Source organism: Dromiciops gliroides, chromosome X (genome assembly GCF_019393635.1).
Source record: "Dromiciops gliroides isolate mDroGli1 chromosome X, mDroGli1.pri, whole genome shotgun sequence".
NCBI classification, from domain to species: domain Eukaryota; kingdom Metazoa; phylum Chordata; class Mammalia; order Microbiotheria; family Microbiotheriidae; genus Dromiciops; species Dromiciops gliroides.
This window is the reverse complement of record NC_057867.1, coordinates 67,025,830-67,043,575: the sequence shown is the minus strand read 5'-3', so window position 1 is coordinate 67,043,575 and position 17,746 is coordinate 67,025,830. Positions and strand designations below refer to the sequence as shown.

Genomic DNA, 17,746 nt, shown 5'->3' with positions numbered 1-17,746 from the left:
GTCACAGAAAGAAGGTACTAAGATTAAGGAGCAATGGGAAAGACTTCTCAGGGCAGAAACTTCAGCTACAACTTGAAAGAGGCCAAGGAAATTAGGGAGCAGATGAGGAGGGCAAAGAGAATTTCAGGCATCAGGGGGAGAGAGTGAAAATTCAAGGAGTAGGGAGATGGCATGTAAATAGATGAAATAATAGATGTAGTAGAATAAAGTATAAGAAGACTGGAAATACAAAGTACTTGTCACCTCTGCCTTCAGCATCTACTCTTCTACCCTCCCCGCCCCCAAAGGACAACAAAGAGAACTACTAAGGCCTCTTGGAGGTGAGATTTGAGCTAAGTCTTGAAAGGGGCTAGCTACTGGGTGAATTCTGTTATAGAAACAATAACAGACCATTCAAAGCCCAGAAATTCGAAGTTCAATCAAAAAAATTCCCAGTTTTTAAGCGCCTACTTTGTGTTCAAAACTGAGAGTACAGACATGAAAGAGAGAAGTCACTCAGCAACCCTGGACAAAAGAGTCTGAATAAAGTAGTGGGTATGAAGGCCAAGGAGTTAGATGGAGGAGTATAGACTCCTTTTCTTTAAAAAGTGTCTGCAAAGGGGAGGAAAGAACAGCAGCTTGGGGAGTCAGATTCTAGAGAAAGTTTTCCTTTAGATAGGATTTTCTTTAATGGGTTTGTAGGCAGAGAGGGAGTAATCGAAAATCAAAGAGAAACGGTAACTTGACAGAAGAAACAGAAAGGGGATGAAATTCAAGGGCACAGGGGCAAGGGTTAGCTTTGACAAGAAGGACCACCTCATCTTCCAGGAAGACAAAGGGAAGGACTCACCTGGAGAGGAGACTGAGGCAACAATGAGGGAGTTCCCAGGGGATAGAGGTGAAATCTAATGAGGATGAGCAGGTGAAAGGTTGCAAGTTTCTCTCTCTGTGTCTCCCTCCCTCTCTCTCTACTTCTCTCTGAATCTTTAGTCATGGTGGGTCATTCAAATGTTGAATATCCTTTTCCACTGCTAAGTTTAACACCTTGATATTTACTGCTGGAGCCAAATTACAGGCCTGTTTATGTGTGATGTGACCTTGAAAGTTATCTTATTAAAACTAAACTTAATTGATTTGTATCCCTAGTGAGAAAGTGCTTTATGTATGAAAAAAAAAACCCTAAACAGAACACCTGAAAAGTCAACAAGGAAAAAATTAGGTCAAGTTGCTACAGATTGTGACTAAGTTTATATGAAAATGTCAATGCCTCAGAAGGTTTTGTGTTTAGAAATTTTGTTTTGTTTTTGTTTTGTTTTGTTTTGTTTTTTTAGTGAGGCAATTGGGGTTAAGTGACTTGCCCAGGGTCACACAGCTAGTAAGCGTTAAGTGTCTGAGGCCGGATTTGAACCCAGGTACTCCTGACTCCAGGGCTGGTGCTCTACCCACTGCACCACCTAGCTGCCCCTGTGTTTAGAAATTTTAACAAAAAGTTATGTATTTAAAGAAAGAATTCTAGTATATAAACCTTTAAGTAAAGACTAACCAGTAACTGATATACATAAGCAGAACTGGTTGAGCGTTTAGAATGTTTAATAATGCTGCTTTCTTTTTCTTTCAGATTTGTTACACTTCTTAATGGGCCTTGTCACACATACAAGGTTCAAAGACTGAGTGAATGTACTACTTATAACTTTAAAATACAGGCTTATAATGAAGCTGGTGAAGGACCATTTTCTGATGTTTATACCTTCACTACAACCAAATCTCCACCAGCCCCACTCAAAGGTAAGTCTTTTAACTATGTCATTAAATTCTATCTTAAATTCAATTTCTTTCCCTAGTGTATAAAAAAATTAGCAGTAAACATATAAGTATTTAACAAAATCAAGGCCATGTTGCCACCAATAAGATCCAATAGCTTAATTCTATGAGGCTCCTTAAAATAGGCTTTTATCTAGTAGGACCAAAGGCCTCTTCCAGTGCCTCACAAAGGCAGGAAAAGTGACTTTAGGTTTTCCAAAGCTTCGTCAGCACAAGCTCCAAGAGGAAAAGGCTTCTAGCATGGATGACACAACACTCCACCCATCTGTAGTCTGACTCTTCAAGATGATCCCCATAGTATAGTGAGGTTACGGTCTATCTCACTGGCGAGGATACACACACCAGTGATGTCACGGACCCAAGGATGTGTCGAAGCATTGTGTGATTAGGGTTAGGGTGGACAATATCACTGTCACTCGGGGCCAGTGGCTTAATTCCATGAGACTCCTTGAAAGATATCTTTGTATGATGTAGAACAGCCAGAGTCTTTTTTAACAATTGTATGTGGTATCTAAAAGGTCGGAAAAGTTACCAATGATACACATTTACAACTAAGAGCAGTTACATCCTAACGTGCATTGCTGGAGGGAACACCCACATTGACAAGATCACAGATCACTGAAGTATTAGAAGACCTTTTTTTAAAGACAGGCTGTTCCTTAACAGATGACAATGCTAGCAGGCTATGAGCTTCGAAGGGGTTTGGACCAGTCATGAACTTAGCTGAATTGCTTTAGACACAGTCCTCCTGGGCCTCCAGGTGAGGAAACTCCCTCCAGCATCCTGCAGGGCAGCAACATAGAGTCCCATTGAGTTGCTAGGGCACTAGAGGGTAAGTGACTTGCCCAGGGTCACACAGTCCTTATGTGTCAGAGGCTCCCTGGCTTGAATGCTAGCTGCCTCTGACTATACTATGTGGAGACAGTAATGACATTTATGATCTCCTTTGATCGTTACAACTGTATGTGAAAGTGCTTTGGAAAGGATGTAAATAGAATGTAGGAGATCCAGGCCCTCATTAGTGGGAATATTCCCTCCCCTAGAGAAGATTACAAGCAAGGATTATCCCAAAGTCATAAAACATCTAAATTCTTAAGAGCACAAGTTTGCTGCAACTGATGGGTCAGACTCTCTCAAACACAAATGACTAGAAAAGGAGGTGGGCCAGTTCAAGTAATGAGGATGAGGGTTAACAAAGGGACAAGCTGAGTGTTATACTGGGATCCACAAAATTACAAGACCAGAGGAACACCTCCAACACATTGGGTAGATCTCCTATAGAAAATGTGTGACCCTGGGCAAGTCACTTAACCTTCATGGCCCACAAAAAAAAAGAAAATGTAATGAAAGACCTATGTAGAAAAGAGCCAGTGGTATGAGAATGTATAGATTACAATCTGCCTGACTGAAGTACTTATACCAAAGAGATCACAGATCCACTGACGTAATGAGATGGGAAATACCAAGACCTTACTGGATGATTCAAAACTTTTTTTGGGGGGGGGGCAGGGCAATGAGGGTTAAGTGACTTGCCCAGGGTCACACAGCTAGTAAGTGTTAAGTGTCTGAGGCCGCATTTGAACTCAGGTCCTCCTGAATCCAGGGTTGGTGCTCTATCCACTGCGCCACCTAGCTGCACCCCAAAACATATTTTTAACTAACTAAGAAAGCTTAAATTCCTGGAGTGTTCTTTAAAACTATTAGGATCCTTGGATGGAGTACATCAAAAGGTTTTTACTATTAGAATCATAAAATTAAGGAAGTCTAGTTATGATGGACCATTTTTGAGAGGGTCTGATAAATTGCAAGTTGTATAAGAAAATGGAACCTCTAAGTTAAGGAGTCTCTCTTTCTTTCCAGCACCCAAAATATGTCAACTGGGAGAAAATCTTTGTGAGGTTACATGGGAACCTCTACCCCCTATGAAAGGAGACAGCATTGTTTACACTCTCCAGCTCCTCAGTGGGAGAGGAGCCGATCAGGTAACTAACTTATGGCAAAATCTTGTTCTTGAGATTTGTATTATGCTGTCTTGTTGGTATATAAGGTATTGTCAGGAAATTCATCTTGCCTAGTCTTATCGCACCTATCCCTTTCCCCCAAGAGATCTAGGCCCTGTAGAGACACACAGGCCTCTGTGGAAATAGTTTCTTCTTTTATCTGTCTGGTCCATAGCTTACACTATGCATCTGTCTGAAAGCTTGTTCCCCAAACAAATGGAAATAAAGGTATTTAACAGATATCATTGTTTCAGTAAAGAGAAGTGCTTCAACAATCGGTACTCTGGACACTAGAGATTTGGGTTATTCCTTATGGAATTGGACGGCTCTTATCTTCAGACTCTTTTTTCTTTAGGTATACAAGGGGCCAGATACCTCGTTCTGTTTCACCAATTTTCAGACCAATTGTGAATACCGATTCCGGGTATGTGCTGGCCGACAATATCAGAACAGCAATGGATTACAAGAACTATTAGGAGCGTACAGTCCCAGTACGGTTTTTTCATCTCAGAAGAAAGCGCTAGACCCGCCCCAGGATGATTCAGCAGAAGAAAAGAAAAACAAAAAGAGGTGTTTAACCGATGATCAATTCGCTTTCATCCTCGTGGTGGCTTTTGCAATCGTTGCCGTTTTGTGCGCTGTTGCCATTCAGTACTTTCTAATCAAATAAATGAGGTAAAAAAATATTTAGCAGAGTCTGTACGTTTCTGGTTACTTGGCAAATTCTATTTCGAATCATAGTTGGAGATGGTGGTATAAGATTCATAGTTAGATTCCTTTCTCAAATGTCACCTAAAAGCTAGGGGTTATATATGGCCGAAGTCTAGTCATGGATATATAATTGGCATCAAAATACTCCTGGGTCTTTTGTAAGCAGCTTTTATTGTAGGAGAAAAGCAGAATTAATATGCCTTAATATGTAACTGCTGGGCCCAGAACATTCCCCAAGCTAGAAAACAAGATGTACATTTGAGAAAGTGGTAGAAGCGTTTGGTTTCTTAAGAAAGATTTGATAGAGTTTAGAATTCATGAATTTCCAATGACAAGTGTTTCTTTTGAGCATAGTATCATTACATAGAACACTTCTAAATCTTTGCCTGCCTTGATTTGTGGTTTTGTGAAATGAAGACTTTACAATTTTGTTTTAATGTTGAGATTAAATATTTCATGCCATTTACAGTACTATGGGAGGGTACCAATAATTCTGGAACTTTACTTACAAGACATAGACAGAGAGAAATGGACTGTACATGTCGGACTACTTGCATTCTTCTGAAATATTGTAAAATGTGTCTTATAACCCTCTGTACTGTGATTTTTCAAAATAATGTTTCCAGCATTTGCTCATCGATTTCAGCCCAGTGCAAACTTCACTCTGGAATGAACAAGTGCTTCTGACAAAGTGTCTATGGCACCTTTTGGGGCTGAGGGGCAGTGAGAAAGGGCACAGTCTTTAGGAGTGCATTAACGACCAATATTTTACTCTTGACTCAAAGTTGAGCAAATGATTTTGTACGATTCTTAGCTTAAACAGAAAATTCAACATTTGTGTACACCCCTCTAACTTAGAACGAGCAAATCTTTTACACGTAATAACTCATGTTTTTACAGAGCATTTATAAAGCATTTTTTTTAATTGGCTCTTAAAACAAAATAGTTTTGCATCTTGATCTAATGTTATAATTTGCCATTATTAAACTACTCTGAGAATTTGGAAGAGAAGACGATGCACTTCAGATAACTGACTGGTCCTTCTCAAGCCTTTTATTGCAAACGTTTTAAAGTTGTCGGCTTCTGCAAGGGTTATTTTGTGAATTTGCTGGAATATGCTGGAAGCCACAAATTTTGAATGTTTTATGTCCCAGTTCACTTGACAATGAGATCATATGTTACAAATATTTGCATATTCTGTGACATTTTGTATCTTTCTGTGTGCATCAAGAATTGCACTGGTTTGTAGCATGTTTTATAGAAGTAGTGTGCTGAACTTTAAATCTTTCAAAAGATAGAACTCGGCGTTTTTAAAAATGTTGCTAAGATGGCAGCTGTTCACAATTAAGGTTTGAGATATTACATTGGAGGTGTGGAAAACATACAAAAATTTGTCTTTGAAAGTCGATCATGGTGCAATCTGAATTAACATTTTCCGAAATACATTCATTTTGTATTGTATTTATTTTTATTAAGTCCTGGAAAACAGATGTTTGAATGTATTAGTGGTGGAACGTAACCATTTATGATGCCTTCAAAGCCTTTGCCCCACACTCGGTTTTATACAGATATTTAGGATTATGCTTGAAGAATTTGGCCTGCCCTTTTTTCCTTAAAATTTCTAAAATAATCTGCATTCAGCAAACATTTATTTTTTCCCTAAAAGAAAAATGAAAAAAAGCTAATTGAAAACAACCTTCTTAGAGGAATTTTTTTTTGGGCAAGTAAGTGATTTTATATATTACAAATTGGGCTAAGTTCATACTAAGCAAAATGCTAACTTTCTAGAAAACGTCTGTGCTTTAGAATCATCTCAGAAAGTATGTTTCACGTAACTACAGAAAAAAGTTGAGTAGATTTTGCAATGACACACATTCCAAACTGACCCACCTTAGGAGCATGAACAGACTAGATCTCTCCTGCTTTGCTTTAGTCCCCCGGTTTTGGAATTGGTTTAAAGTATCTCAAACTTATGTCAACACTGCCATGCGTATCTGTTAACTAAATTGTAACTATGAGATAGATAATATATTTTAAATGGCCAATAAAAATCATAAAAATGATCGGGTGCTTGTGGTGATTTTTATACGAAAACCCGCTCTCCCTTTTAAATCCTTAGGCCAGTTGTTCAGAACTTTCTCTCCTCGAGCCTTCCAACCCCAAACCATTAAATCACATGTGACCTTGCCTCCCTTTCAGTCAACAAATATGAAGTCTCTACCATGTTCCAGGCATTATGTCTTGGGGGATATGAGTACAAAGAATGAAACAATCCCTACTCTCATTTAGCTTCCATTCTAATGGGGGAGATGGCAAGCGTGTATACAAATATATTCGGTAGGAGGATGAAGTGAATAAAAACAAGCCTATAGAAGAAGGCACTCAATACAGGGTGGTCTGGGAGGGACTGGGCACCAGTAGCTGGGGGAAGGGGGAAGGCAGGAAAGACTTCATGCTGGCAGAACGTGGTCCCTGAGCTGCCTTTTTTTTTTTTTTTTTTTTTTTTGGTGAAGCAATGGGGGTTAAGTGACTTGCTCAGGGTCACACAGCTAGTAAGTGTTAAGTGTCTGAGGCTGGATTTGAACTCAGGTACTCCTGACTCCAGGGCCGGTGCTCTATCCACTGCGCCACCTAGCTGCCCCCCTGAGCTGCTGCTTAAAGGAGGAGCAGCACTGGAGGAGACAGGGGGAAGGAGGGCGTGCTTTCCAGGCAGAGGCACAGAGATGGGGTGTCAGGGTTGGCAGGATCACCGAGCACAGCAGGGCTAGTGAGGAGACTGGAAAGAGGTTGGAGCAGGTTGTGGAGACCTTTCAAAGCTAAACAGAGGAGAATGTCTTCTATCCTAAAGGCAACGGGGAACCACTGGAGGGAGCTGATTACATGGGGTCTCACCTGGTCAGAGCTGCACTTGAGGGCAGTGACTCTGGCACAGTGCGTAGTTTGGACTGGAGCGGGGACAGAAGTGAGCCAGACCGGTGAGGAGGCTGTTGTAATAAGAGAGGTAGAGGTGATGAGGGCCTGAACTCAGGTGGCTGCTGTGTGAGTGGAGAAGAGGGGTCATGTGCCAGGGATGTTGTGAGGATAGGAATGGCGAGACCTGGCATGTGACTGGACATGCAGGGGAAGGGGAGTGGACAGGCCAGGAGAGCCTGAAACCCTGGAGGATGGTGGGTCCTCTGACAGAACAACTGGGGAAGTGGAGAAGAGAGGAGGCTTTAGGGAGAAAGACGGAGCTTGGTTATAGACACGTCAGACCTACCTTTGGGATACCCGGGTTGAAATGTCCAATGGGCAACTGGTGATATGGTAATGAAGCTTGAGGGGGAGAGTGAGTATGCTAAAAGGTACCGCAGACAATAGATTAATACCAATCTTCCACTATATATGCACCAAATGGCATAACATCTAAATTCCTAAACAAAAAGCCCAAAGTTACAGGGAGAAATAGATCAGAAAACTATAATAGTCGGGGACCTCATTTTACTCCTTGAAGAACTCGATAAACCTAACCAAAAAATAAGGAAGAAGTCAAAGCCCTTAGGAAAACTTGAGAAAAGTTAGATATGACAGACCTCTGCTAATTGTTGAGTGGGGATAGAAAGGAGTAGATATTTCATAACTGTGCATATCTTTACAAAAAACTAAGCATGTACTGGGGCATAAAAACCCCAAAAACAAATGCAGAAAAGCAAAAATACAAAACACTGACCATAATGCAATAAAAACTATATTCAATAAAGTACTGCTGAAAAATGAAAAAAATGAAAATATTTAATCCTAGAAATGGTGAGTCAAAAAATAAATCATAGGAACTATATTATGAAAGATAAGGACAACAGTAAAACAACAGACCAAGATTTTTGGGATAGAGGCAAAACAATCCTTAAGGGAAATTTTCTATTTTAAAAGGTTTGAAACCCTTTTATCAATAAGAGAAAGAAATATATGGGCATACAACAAATAAATGGGAATAAAGCTTTAAAAAAAATTTTAAGTTACACACCAACAAAATATTGTTTAAGTTACACTCTAAAGTAGAAATCATGAAAATAAATGAATTAACAAAATAAAAAGCAAAAAAATAACCTAAACCCTAATGACTAAATAAAACTAAGAGCTGGGTTTCAAAAAGTCAGTGAGGGCAGCTAGGTGGTGCAGTGGATAGAGCACTGGCCCTGGAGTCAGGAGTACCTGAGTTCAAATCTGGCCTCAGACACTTAACACTTACTAGCTGTGTGACACTGGGCAAGTCACTTAACCCTCATTGCCCCACCAAAAAAAAAAAAGGAAAAAATAAAATAAAATAAAACTGATGAGCTAAATGAAGCAGATAAATATTTATGAAACTATGAAATCCCCAAGCTAACATAACAAGAAACAGAGGGTTGTTACCCCAACCTCTGAAAAAGAAACCGAACAAGCCATAAATGAGATTCCCCCCAAAAAAGGATCGGATAGGTTTACAGGTAAATTCTTTCAAACATTAAAAGAACCACTCATTCCAATATCATGTAAACGGTTTGAAAAAACAGGAAAAGAAGGGAATCCTACAAAATTCCTTCTATGATACACATATGGTCTTTATATCTAAACCAGAAAGAGTAAAAAAAAGAGAAAGAAAACAAGAAACTAACATCCCTAATGAAAACTAATACCAAATTTTCAAATAAAATAATAACAAAGGGGCAGCTAAGTAGATAAAGCACCAGCCCTGGATTCAGGAGGACCCGAGTTCAAATCTGCCCTCAGACACTAGCTGTGGGTCCCTGGATAAGTTACTTAACCCTCATTGTCCCGCCTCCCCCCAAAAAAGAAATAATAGGAAAGAAACAACAGCACATCACAAAGATTACATATTACAACCAGCTTGGATTTCTATGAGGAATGAAGGTTTGGTTCTATATTAGGAAAAATATCAACATAATAGATCATATTAATAAGAACAATAACAAAACTCATATAATTATATCAATAGATGCAGAAAAAGCTTTTGACAAGGTACAATATTCGTTCCTATTTTTAATAAAACACTAGAAAACAAATGAATGGACCTTTTCTTAAAGTGATAAACAGTATCTAAAACCAAGAGCTAGCCTTATATGTAATGGTGATAAACTAGAGGACTTTCCAAAAAGATTAGGAGTACAACCAAGATTATTTGCTACAGCAATAAGAAATGCTAGCTATAGCTAAATAAGACAAAAAAGAAATAGAGTGGGGACAGCTAGGTGGCACAGTGCATAAAGCACTGGCCGTGGATTCAGGAGGACCTAAGTTCAAATCCAGCCTTGGACACTTGACATTTACTAGCTGTGTGACCCTAGGCAAGTCACTTAACCCTCATTGCCCCATGGACAGTCAACTGAAAAATTAAGTGAAAGAATTAGTCATTTCAGCAAAGTTGTAAGATCTAAAATAAATGCACATAAATCGTTGGCATTTCTTCTATTGAATAGGGGTAATAATAGCATCCACCTCCCAAGGTTGTGAGGAAAAAATGCAATAATATATTTAAAGTGCTTTGTGAACCTTAAAGCACTAGATAAATGCTCAATATTATTTTATTATTATTGTTACAAGAGTTTTGTTTTTTCTTTTCCTTTTTTCCAAGGTAGGGGGAAGGAGATAGGAAGGAGAAAAAAGATAATTTTGTTCATTGAAAAAAATGAAAATGAACACTTCAAAAGGCACAAGTTTATGGAACTGGGAAAGCAATTTGAAATTATACTTAGAAAAATGAAGGGAAAAGTGTTAATAGTGTAAATAGAACTTGCATACTTTTTGAGAGCCAGTTGTTAATTACTAGCATAGTCTCATGAGTTTTATACACACACATGCATATGTATATACATATACGTTACCTCTGTCCCAAAGCTCATCACTATGGGACTCTCTCCTCATTGGTGGAGATGAAGGCCCCGCCCTACGTAAGGGGCAGCGCAGAACTGGTGAGAGGCCAGAGAGCTCTAGCCTGAGCCAGTCCCCCTTGGGAATTCTTCAGAGTCAGAACTCTTTTGGAATTCATCAAGCTTTGAGTCTTGTTCAAGCATAGAGTCCCTTCAGGCACTCGAGAGGGAGAAGGTGGAAGAGGCCAACCCTACTTCAACCCCTGCTGAAGGAAAAGGAGAGGAGCTGGCGGTCTCAGTCATGGCCCTATCTCCAACCTGCTGCACTAGAGACTTTGGGGAGTTTCCCATTGTGGGAGATCTAGGACATTCTTGTCACCAATGGGAGAACTCCTTAACTCTCTACTGTTTGGTATATATTCTCATTCATATATGTATGTACATGTATATGTTTCACTATCATTTGGATAAAGGGGTTTCTTTGCTCTTCACTATGTGTTCGTCGTGGACCTGGTACCAGGAGGGAAAGGAGTAAGCCTTGACTGTGGAGCTTGGAGTCCCCTTCCCCCCAAAATAGCAAAGTGATCAAACGTTAGCTAGGGCCTGATCATATTCCCAAGACTAACAATAATTAAAGGGAGCAGGCAAAGTGGTAGCCTCCTGCCTGCCCTTGGAGAAGGGTTGGGAGAGAAGAGGTTAGATATATGCTTTGCGCAGTGCCCTGGACATGTGTGGAGTCTCATGTGGGAACTCTGTCCCGAGGAATATAATTTGTGGTCACTAATGGTCATAAGATATTATGATTGGTGGGGAAGGAGGCCTAGTTGTTGTTCTTTTCCCCCTACTTTCCTTTTCCCTACTGACTAGCCAAGGAAAGTCCTCAGCTCAAGCTCCTAGTTAGGTTTTAATGGCTTAGAATGAGTATAAATAGGAACTGTTTTTAACCTATAGCCTGATTTGTATTCTGTATTTGTTTTTTTGTTTTGGGGGGTTTTTTTGCAGGGCAATGGAGGTTAAGTGACTTGCCCAGGGTCACATAGCTAGTAAGTGTCAAGTGTCTGAGGCCGGATTTGAACTCAGGTCCTCCTGAATCCAGGGCCGGTGCCTTATCCACTGTGCCACCTAGCCACCCCCACATTCTGTATTTGTAAGCTAACAACTTTCTGGGAGCAAACTTAGAAGAGCTTTCAAAGAATGGCTTCTCTGTCAGGGTGAATCCCAAGGCCTTTGTTGTTGTTTGTTGTGGTGGTGGTTGTGGTAGCTGGTGGTTGTCTTTGTCTCAATTCTTACCTAACCCTCAGGGATGAATGGGCTTTGCCTCAGGCAAACAAACTGAGGTCTGGGGAAAGTCCTTGATTTAGAAAGAAAGTTTTTGCCATTTCCTTGTGATCAGGTTTATTTCCCAAGTAAGATTTTGTCTTCTGATTCTGGGAAACACTTTTGTTTGTATTTTTTCTTTTCTTTTCCTTTTCGTAGGAAGTAGAAATTTTTTTAGCGCCACAATTTTGTTTCTTCCTGGTTATATACTGGAATTATTTTCAGTGTCACCTCTCCTTTGTTTTATTAGGCTTTTTTAGAAGTGCAACTAGCTTATTTGATATGGTGTTTTTCTTAAAAGTCTGAATGCTACTGAATGTAAAATTATATGCTATATGTTAATACCTAAAAAAGTCATTGTTATTGTTTTCATCATTTGAATTCAAGTATTTTATTGTCCTTTAGTATTGTTTTAGCATGGTATATCTACCCAATAGATCATAGTTGCTACAATATTGTACATCTGTCCATTGTATTACTATCCGTGGATTAATGTGGGCACGCATGCAGTGAGTGATCTCCAGCAAAGACAAGAGCTAAGCCAGCTTTTGCAGCTGAACAGCATGAAGGTGCCCTAACGTCAGGAATAGACGGACATTTCTGAATACAGATTGAAGCATTCTTTTTTTTACTTTCTTTCTTTTTCTTGGGGGGGGGGAGGGTTTGGTCTCTGTTTTCTTTTACAACATAACTACTATGGAAATGTTTTGCACAACTACACATGGAGAACCTATATCAAATTGCTTGCCTTCTCAATGAGGGGGGTGGAGAAAGAGGAAGGGAGAGAATTTAGAACCCAAAGCTTTCAGAAACAAATGTTAAAAATTGTTTTTACATGTAATTGGGGAAAAATAAAACACTGAAATACTAAATTTTTTAAAAAAGCAATAAGGACACTTTGGGGATTGGGAATTGGAAGAGTGGACAATTAAGACCGCTGATGTTAAGATAGGTGAGAGAGTACTCCAGAATGTTTTCTAATCCTTTCAGAGAATTTGGACGCTGAAGCTATACCTGAGGAATGAAGAGCAGGAAGTTATTCCTGGCTACTGCAGATTTGTCTATCCTCTGAGGATAAAGAATTGCTTAAAGTCGGAGCCCTTTGAATCAGAGGAAGCATCCCTATAGAGACACCGAACAGCACAATTATCCCCAAGAGCCCTACTTCATCTAGGAGTGAGGCAGAGGCCACATTCCCTTGGTATGCAATTACCATAGGCCCCAACTTGGCATTTTCTCTGAGCATGAACCGTGTCCCCAAAGAGAACAATCGAGGGAGACCAGTTGGCTAGATAAGAGTGTGCCCAGGACACTGGTGGGCCTGAGACAGACAATGATGAGACTGTCAGACAGGATCGCTTCCAGGGCAGTAGATACCCTCACAGAAGCAAGGCAAGAATGTGCATAATCTTTAGCTTTGCTATTTGAGGGGGCAGGTCAGATGACCCTAACACTAATTTTGTCTCTACTCCTGAGCAGCACAACAGTGAAAAGCCTATTGAGTTTCTCCATGGATGGAGCAACTTGTAGGTCTTGTGGCTCCTGAGAACACAGGACCAACAACACTGCACAGACTCTCATGCGGCTGATGTCACTGGAGCTATGCAGACACAAAAACCCCTGTCAGCAATTGTGGAGGTGAGCTTCCAGGATCAATATAATCCACTGGGCTGAGCCTTAGAGAGCTCCAGGCCTTCTCACCTGTGGGCCACTGTAGCAAAGCAGAACATGGATGAAAACATGGATGGCAATGCTGCCCTGGACAAGTGACTCTCAAGTTAATATCATTTTCTAATCTTTTTATGTGTGCTGTTTAAAATCTATATTGTGTGATCACCTTAAATTAGAAGCTTCAGCACCAGTCTTTGGGCATTAAACATTTATTAAAGCACACAGGTATTCACATGGAGTTCAGAAAGTTAAGAAAAGGTCTATCTAGCCTAGAGTTCCAGCCTGGTTGGGTTCTTCCTCAAGTCCTCCTCCACGAGCCTGCTTTAATCAGGAACTCTCCAGCAAGCTGATTGTGGAAGCTTTTTATAGGTCTAGAACAGAGGCGGTCCTTACACACTGCTTCAAGCTGATTGGTTGGCATCCTCCAAATCCATTGGTTCTGAAGGTGTTCTCAAGGTGTGATTATAATCCAATTAACTTGAAGTAGGCTAATTAGCAGTTAATCACTCTCACTTGATTCAATCAGTCTAGATTAATCTCCAGGTGGGTCTTTGAGTATCTGCTAAATCTCATTATTTCATCACATATGACAAGGATTTGAGTAAAATAACTTTATAGCCTATGATGGGGCCTGGACTTCATGGTCTGAATGATAAGGGCTGGCCATACCTGGGATACATTTGCTAAAGAAGTTGTTGGTGGGGGCAGCTAAGTGGTGCAGTGGATAAAGCACTGGCCCTGGATTCAGGACCACCTGAGTTCAAATCCAACCTGAGACACTTGACAAGTACTAGCTGTGTGACCCTGGGCAAGTCACTTAAACCTCATTGCTCCACCAAAAAAAGCTGTTGGTGTCAAGATAAAAGTAGATAACCTGGCTCTGCGATGTCCAGACCCTCCAAGGCTCAGTGGGTGTCAGCACTTATCAGAACTAATTCTAGTCTTTTCCAAATTCCAACAGGATACTAAAAGTGACAAGCTGGGACCCAATGTCTATGTACTCTGACAATCCACCTAGAGTGGACAGAGGCCTACAAGAGGACTGAGGCAAGGAGTTCCAGTGAACACCACACAAGTCCCAATAGTTCATAGCAGACTTTGGGGACTCCCTAGTACCACAAGAATGGAAGGAGAGCTTGAGGCTGGGATTCAGAAAGAGGAGAGGAGTGTTTTCATTGTATGAGTGGAATGTGGTATGTGCAACCCACAGAATGCACCTCCCCAGTTCCCAACCAGTCAGAGAAAAATCTAGGAGGATTCTTCTATCTCTGATGGAAGACCTCAGAAATCAGCTCAAAGAAATGCTAGTTAAGGGCATCACCACAGAATCCAGAACCCCTAGTGATGGGGCCTAAGGGAAAGGGAAAGACACAGATTGTGTCCATTACCAAAATTTGAACAAAAGGACTAAAGTGAACCAACATACTCTGCCATGGGTGCAAGATACGGTGTGTTGGTTTTCAGTCTTGGCCTTGCATAGTGGATTCTATCAGCTTCCTCTGTCTGAAGAAGATAAAAGAAATGACTGCTTTTCTTTATCCAGGGACATACCAGTTAGCTGACTTTTAGAAATCCAACCCATACCATGTGTTTGAGAGACTGAACAACTGGCTTGTTTACAAAATAGCCCCAGATGGCAAAGAAATGGAAATTGAAGAGATGCCCATCAACTGGGGAATGGCTGAACAAGTTGTGGTATATGAATGTGATGGAATACTATTGTGCTGTAAGAAATGATGAGCAGGAGGAGTTCAGAGAAACCCGGAAAGACTTACATGAACTAATGCTGAGTGAAGTGAGCAGAACCAGGAGAACATAGTACACAGTAACAGCAACATTGTGTGATGATCAACTGTGATAGACTTAGCTCCTCTCAGCAATACAATGTTGGGCCATTTAGACAGTTCTAAGAGACTCATGAATGAAAACGCTCTCCACATCCAGAGAAAGAACTATGGAGTCTGAATGCAGATTGAAGCATACTATTTTCACTTTTTGTGTTTTGTGTTTTTTCTTTCTCGTGGTTTTCCCCTTCTGTTCTGATGTTTTTTTCACAACATGAATAATGTGGAGACATATTTAACATGATTGTACTGTATAACCTAAAAAAATAGCCCTAGAGAATGGAGGGGGCCCTGTCAGGACTATTCACTGCAACTACCCACAGGAGAGATAGCCAGACGTGCCAATTAGCTAATAGAGAGAACTGATGGACACACACCAACTCTTCACCAACGGGGCAAAATAGGCAGTGAAAGGGATGCCCTTAGTGAAGGAAACTGTCTGGATTATTACAGGGCAGAAGAGCTGACCCCAGAGGCAGCTCCTTTCATGCCCTAAACTGCTACAGAGGTTCACAGGGTACAGATTCAACCCACAGAGCACCAAAATACAGAGAGCCAAGCTGGCATGGCTGCCAGCCCAGGTGTAGCCCCACAAATCTCCAGTGATCACAATGGTCAGTCCACAGTATCAGAGCTGAGAGATGAGCCAGTGACAGGAGAACTAGGCTCAGTTATGATGTTACAGATTAGCCCGAAGATATAATTACACTCGTCTCTAGGCAACAGTACTTCAGCTTGCTCCTGTGGTAAGTGCCTAGCAGATAATTGCTTCTGCTTTCCTGCTGAACGTGTGAATCACTGCATGTTGGAGAAAGCTTGTTTTTATTTTGCTGTTATGTTTACTTGACTATGTTTCGTGTTCTGTGCAGGCTATAGCAACGTCTGCTGATTAGTTTGTGCTCATGCTGAGGCTCAGCTGTATGTATCTATAGGCCTCGTGATACTGTTGCCACTGGCAACATAATCTAATAACTCTGTTATTAGTCAGCCACACTGTGTGCTAAGGAGATGCACGTGTTTCCATAACGTCTGTATGGAGTGTCCTTGTGAGTGGTGCTCTGAACACCGCCATGAGTATGTATGTATTATAATTCACTGCATGCATTGTCCCAGGGCATTTGCTTTCTTTCAGTTTCAACAGGACCAAAGGAATCTTTGCTTGCCTGGGGTGCCACAAAAATCATCCCTGTCATTTCAAAGCACTGATGTTTGTGTTCACGCTGTATATTTACAGGTTTAGGACCTGTCCCAGCTGATCTTTGCAAGGGACTGCAACCCCTCCTGAAAGAAAAGATTCTGGGAAGACATGAGAAGAGTGGGCACAATCTTCATCCTGTTCCTATCTCCATCTTGCTACATTAGAGACTTGGGGGGGGGGTTGCCTTGGGTGAGATCCAAGACCCTCTCTCTTATTTAATCTGAGTTAGCTTGCTACCAATGGGAGAGTTCCTTCACTCTATTGTCTAGTATATATTCTCATTTTGTATATGTATATATGTATTTATTTATTATTCATTTATTCATTCATTTAGTTATTTGTTTGTTCATTCATTTACATGTATGTGCCTTCTCTAATTTCCATTTTGCTTAATTTGGATAAAGGGGTTTTTTGCTATTTGCTATGTGTTCATTGGGGAACTGCAATTAGGAGGGAAGGGGGTCAAGCCTTGGATGAAGAGCTTGGAATCCCTTTCTCCCTAAAATGAGAGAAGTCAGCTGGAACCCGATCATGTCCCTGTGCTGAACAATATTTAAGGCAGCAGACAGCTATGCTTCTGGCCTGCTACCCCTCTTTCTGAGGAGAGCAGAGTGGCAGCCTCTGGCCCCAAATTCCTGCTTCCCCTCCCAGCAGGAATGAAAGTCTTCCCTGGAAAAAGATGGCAGGAAAAGAGGCTATTGATGTCTATTCTGCCTCCCTGCAAGTCCCACACACACAAGCACAGCATCTTCAACACACACAGTACCTACCTGGCAGGCTTGTTGTGAGTATCAAATAAGATGATATTTATAAAGTTCTTAGGGCAGTACCTGGTACATAGTAGGTGTTATATAAATGCTTATTCCTTCCTTCCTATAATATGTATAATATATGAAAATATATAGATATATACATAGGTATCTATAGATATGAACATATATGCTTATGTGTACACATATACATATCTCTACATGTCTTCAAAGACAAAAAGATCCTATGTATGCCAAAATATTCTAACAACACTTTTTATGGCAGCAAAGAACTAGAATCAAGGTAAATAGATGCCCATCAACTGGAATGGCTAAATACATTGTGGTATATGAATGGAATGGAATATCACTGCACTGTACTCTAAGAATTATAAATATGAAGAATTCAGTGAAGCATTTATGAACTGATTTTAAAAAATGAAGTAAGCAGAACCAGGAAAGCAATATACACGATGACTACAACAGCATAAGTAGAAATAATAATAATCACAAAAAAACAAAACCCAGGAAACTGAACACTATCTAATTATAATGATCAAGCTTGACCCAAAGAAGAGAGAAAAAAAGGCTCTCTTCTTAGAAGAGGGTC

General features: G+C 40.5%; 1 protein-coding gene and 1 long non-coding RNA gene across 9 annotated transcripts in view; one reads left to right on the top strand and one right to left on the bottom strand.

The window, feature by feature from the left end:
• The window catches only part of LOC122733715 (fibronectin type-III domain-containing protein 3A-like), an 85,690-nt gene extending 79,116 nt beyond the window's left edge, over nt 1–6,574 (top strand). For all 8 annotated transcript variants that reach the window (XM_043974348.1, XM_043974350.1, XM_043974352.1 and 5 more), the window contains 3 exons: nt 1,598–1,764; nt 3,661–3,782; nt 4,156–6,574. In XM_043974348.1, coding sequence (XP_043830283.1) covers nt 1,598–1,764; nt 3,661–3,782; nt 4,156–4,470 — 604 coding nt within the window. In that variant the 3' untranslated portion in view covers nt 4,471–6,574. The remainder of the gene's footprint in view (nt 1–1,597; nt 1,765–3,660; nt 3,783–4,155) is intronic.
• LOC122733716 overlaps nt 1–17,746 on the bottom strand; it is a 72,232-nt gene that overhangs the window by 13,560 nt on the left and 40,926 nt on the right. The window lies entirely within an intron of this gene.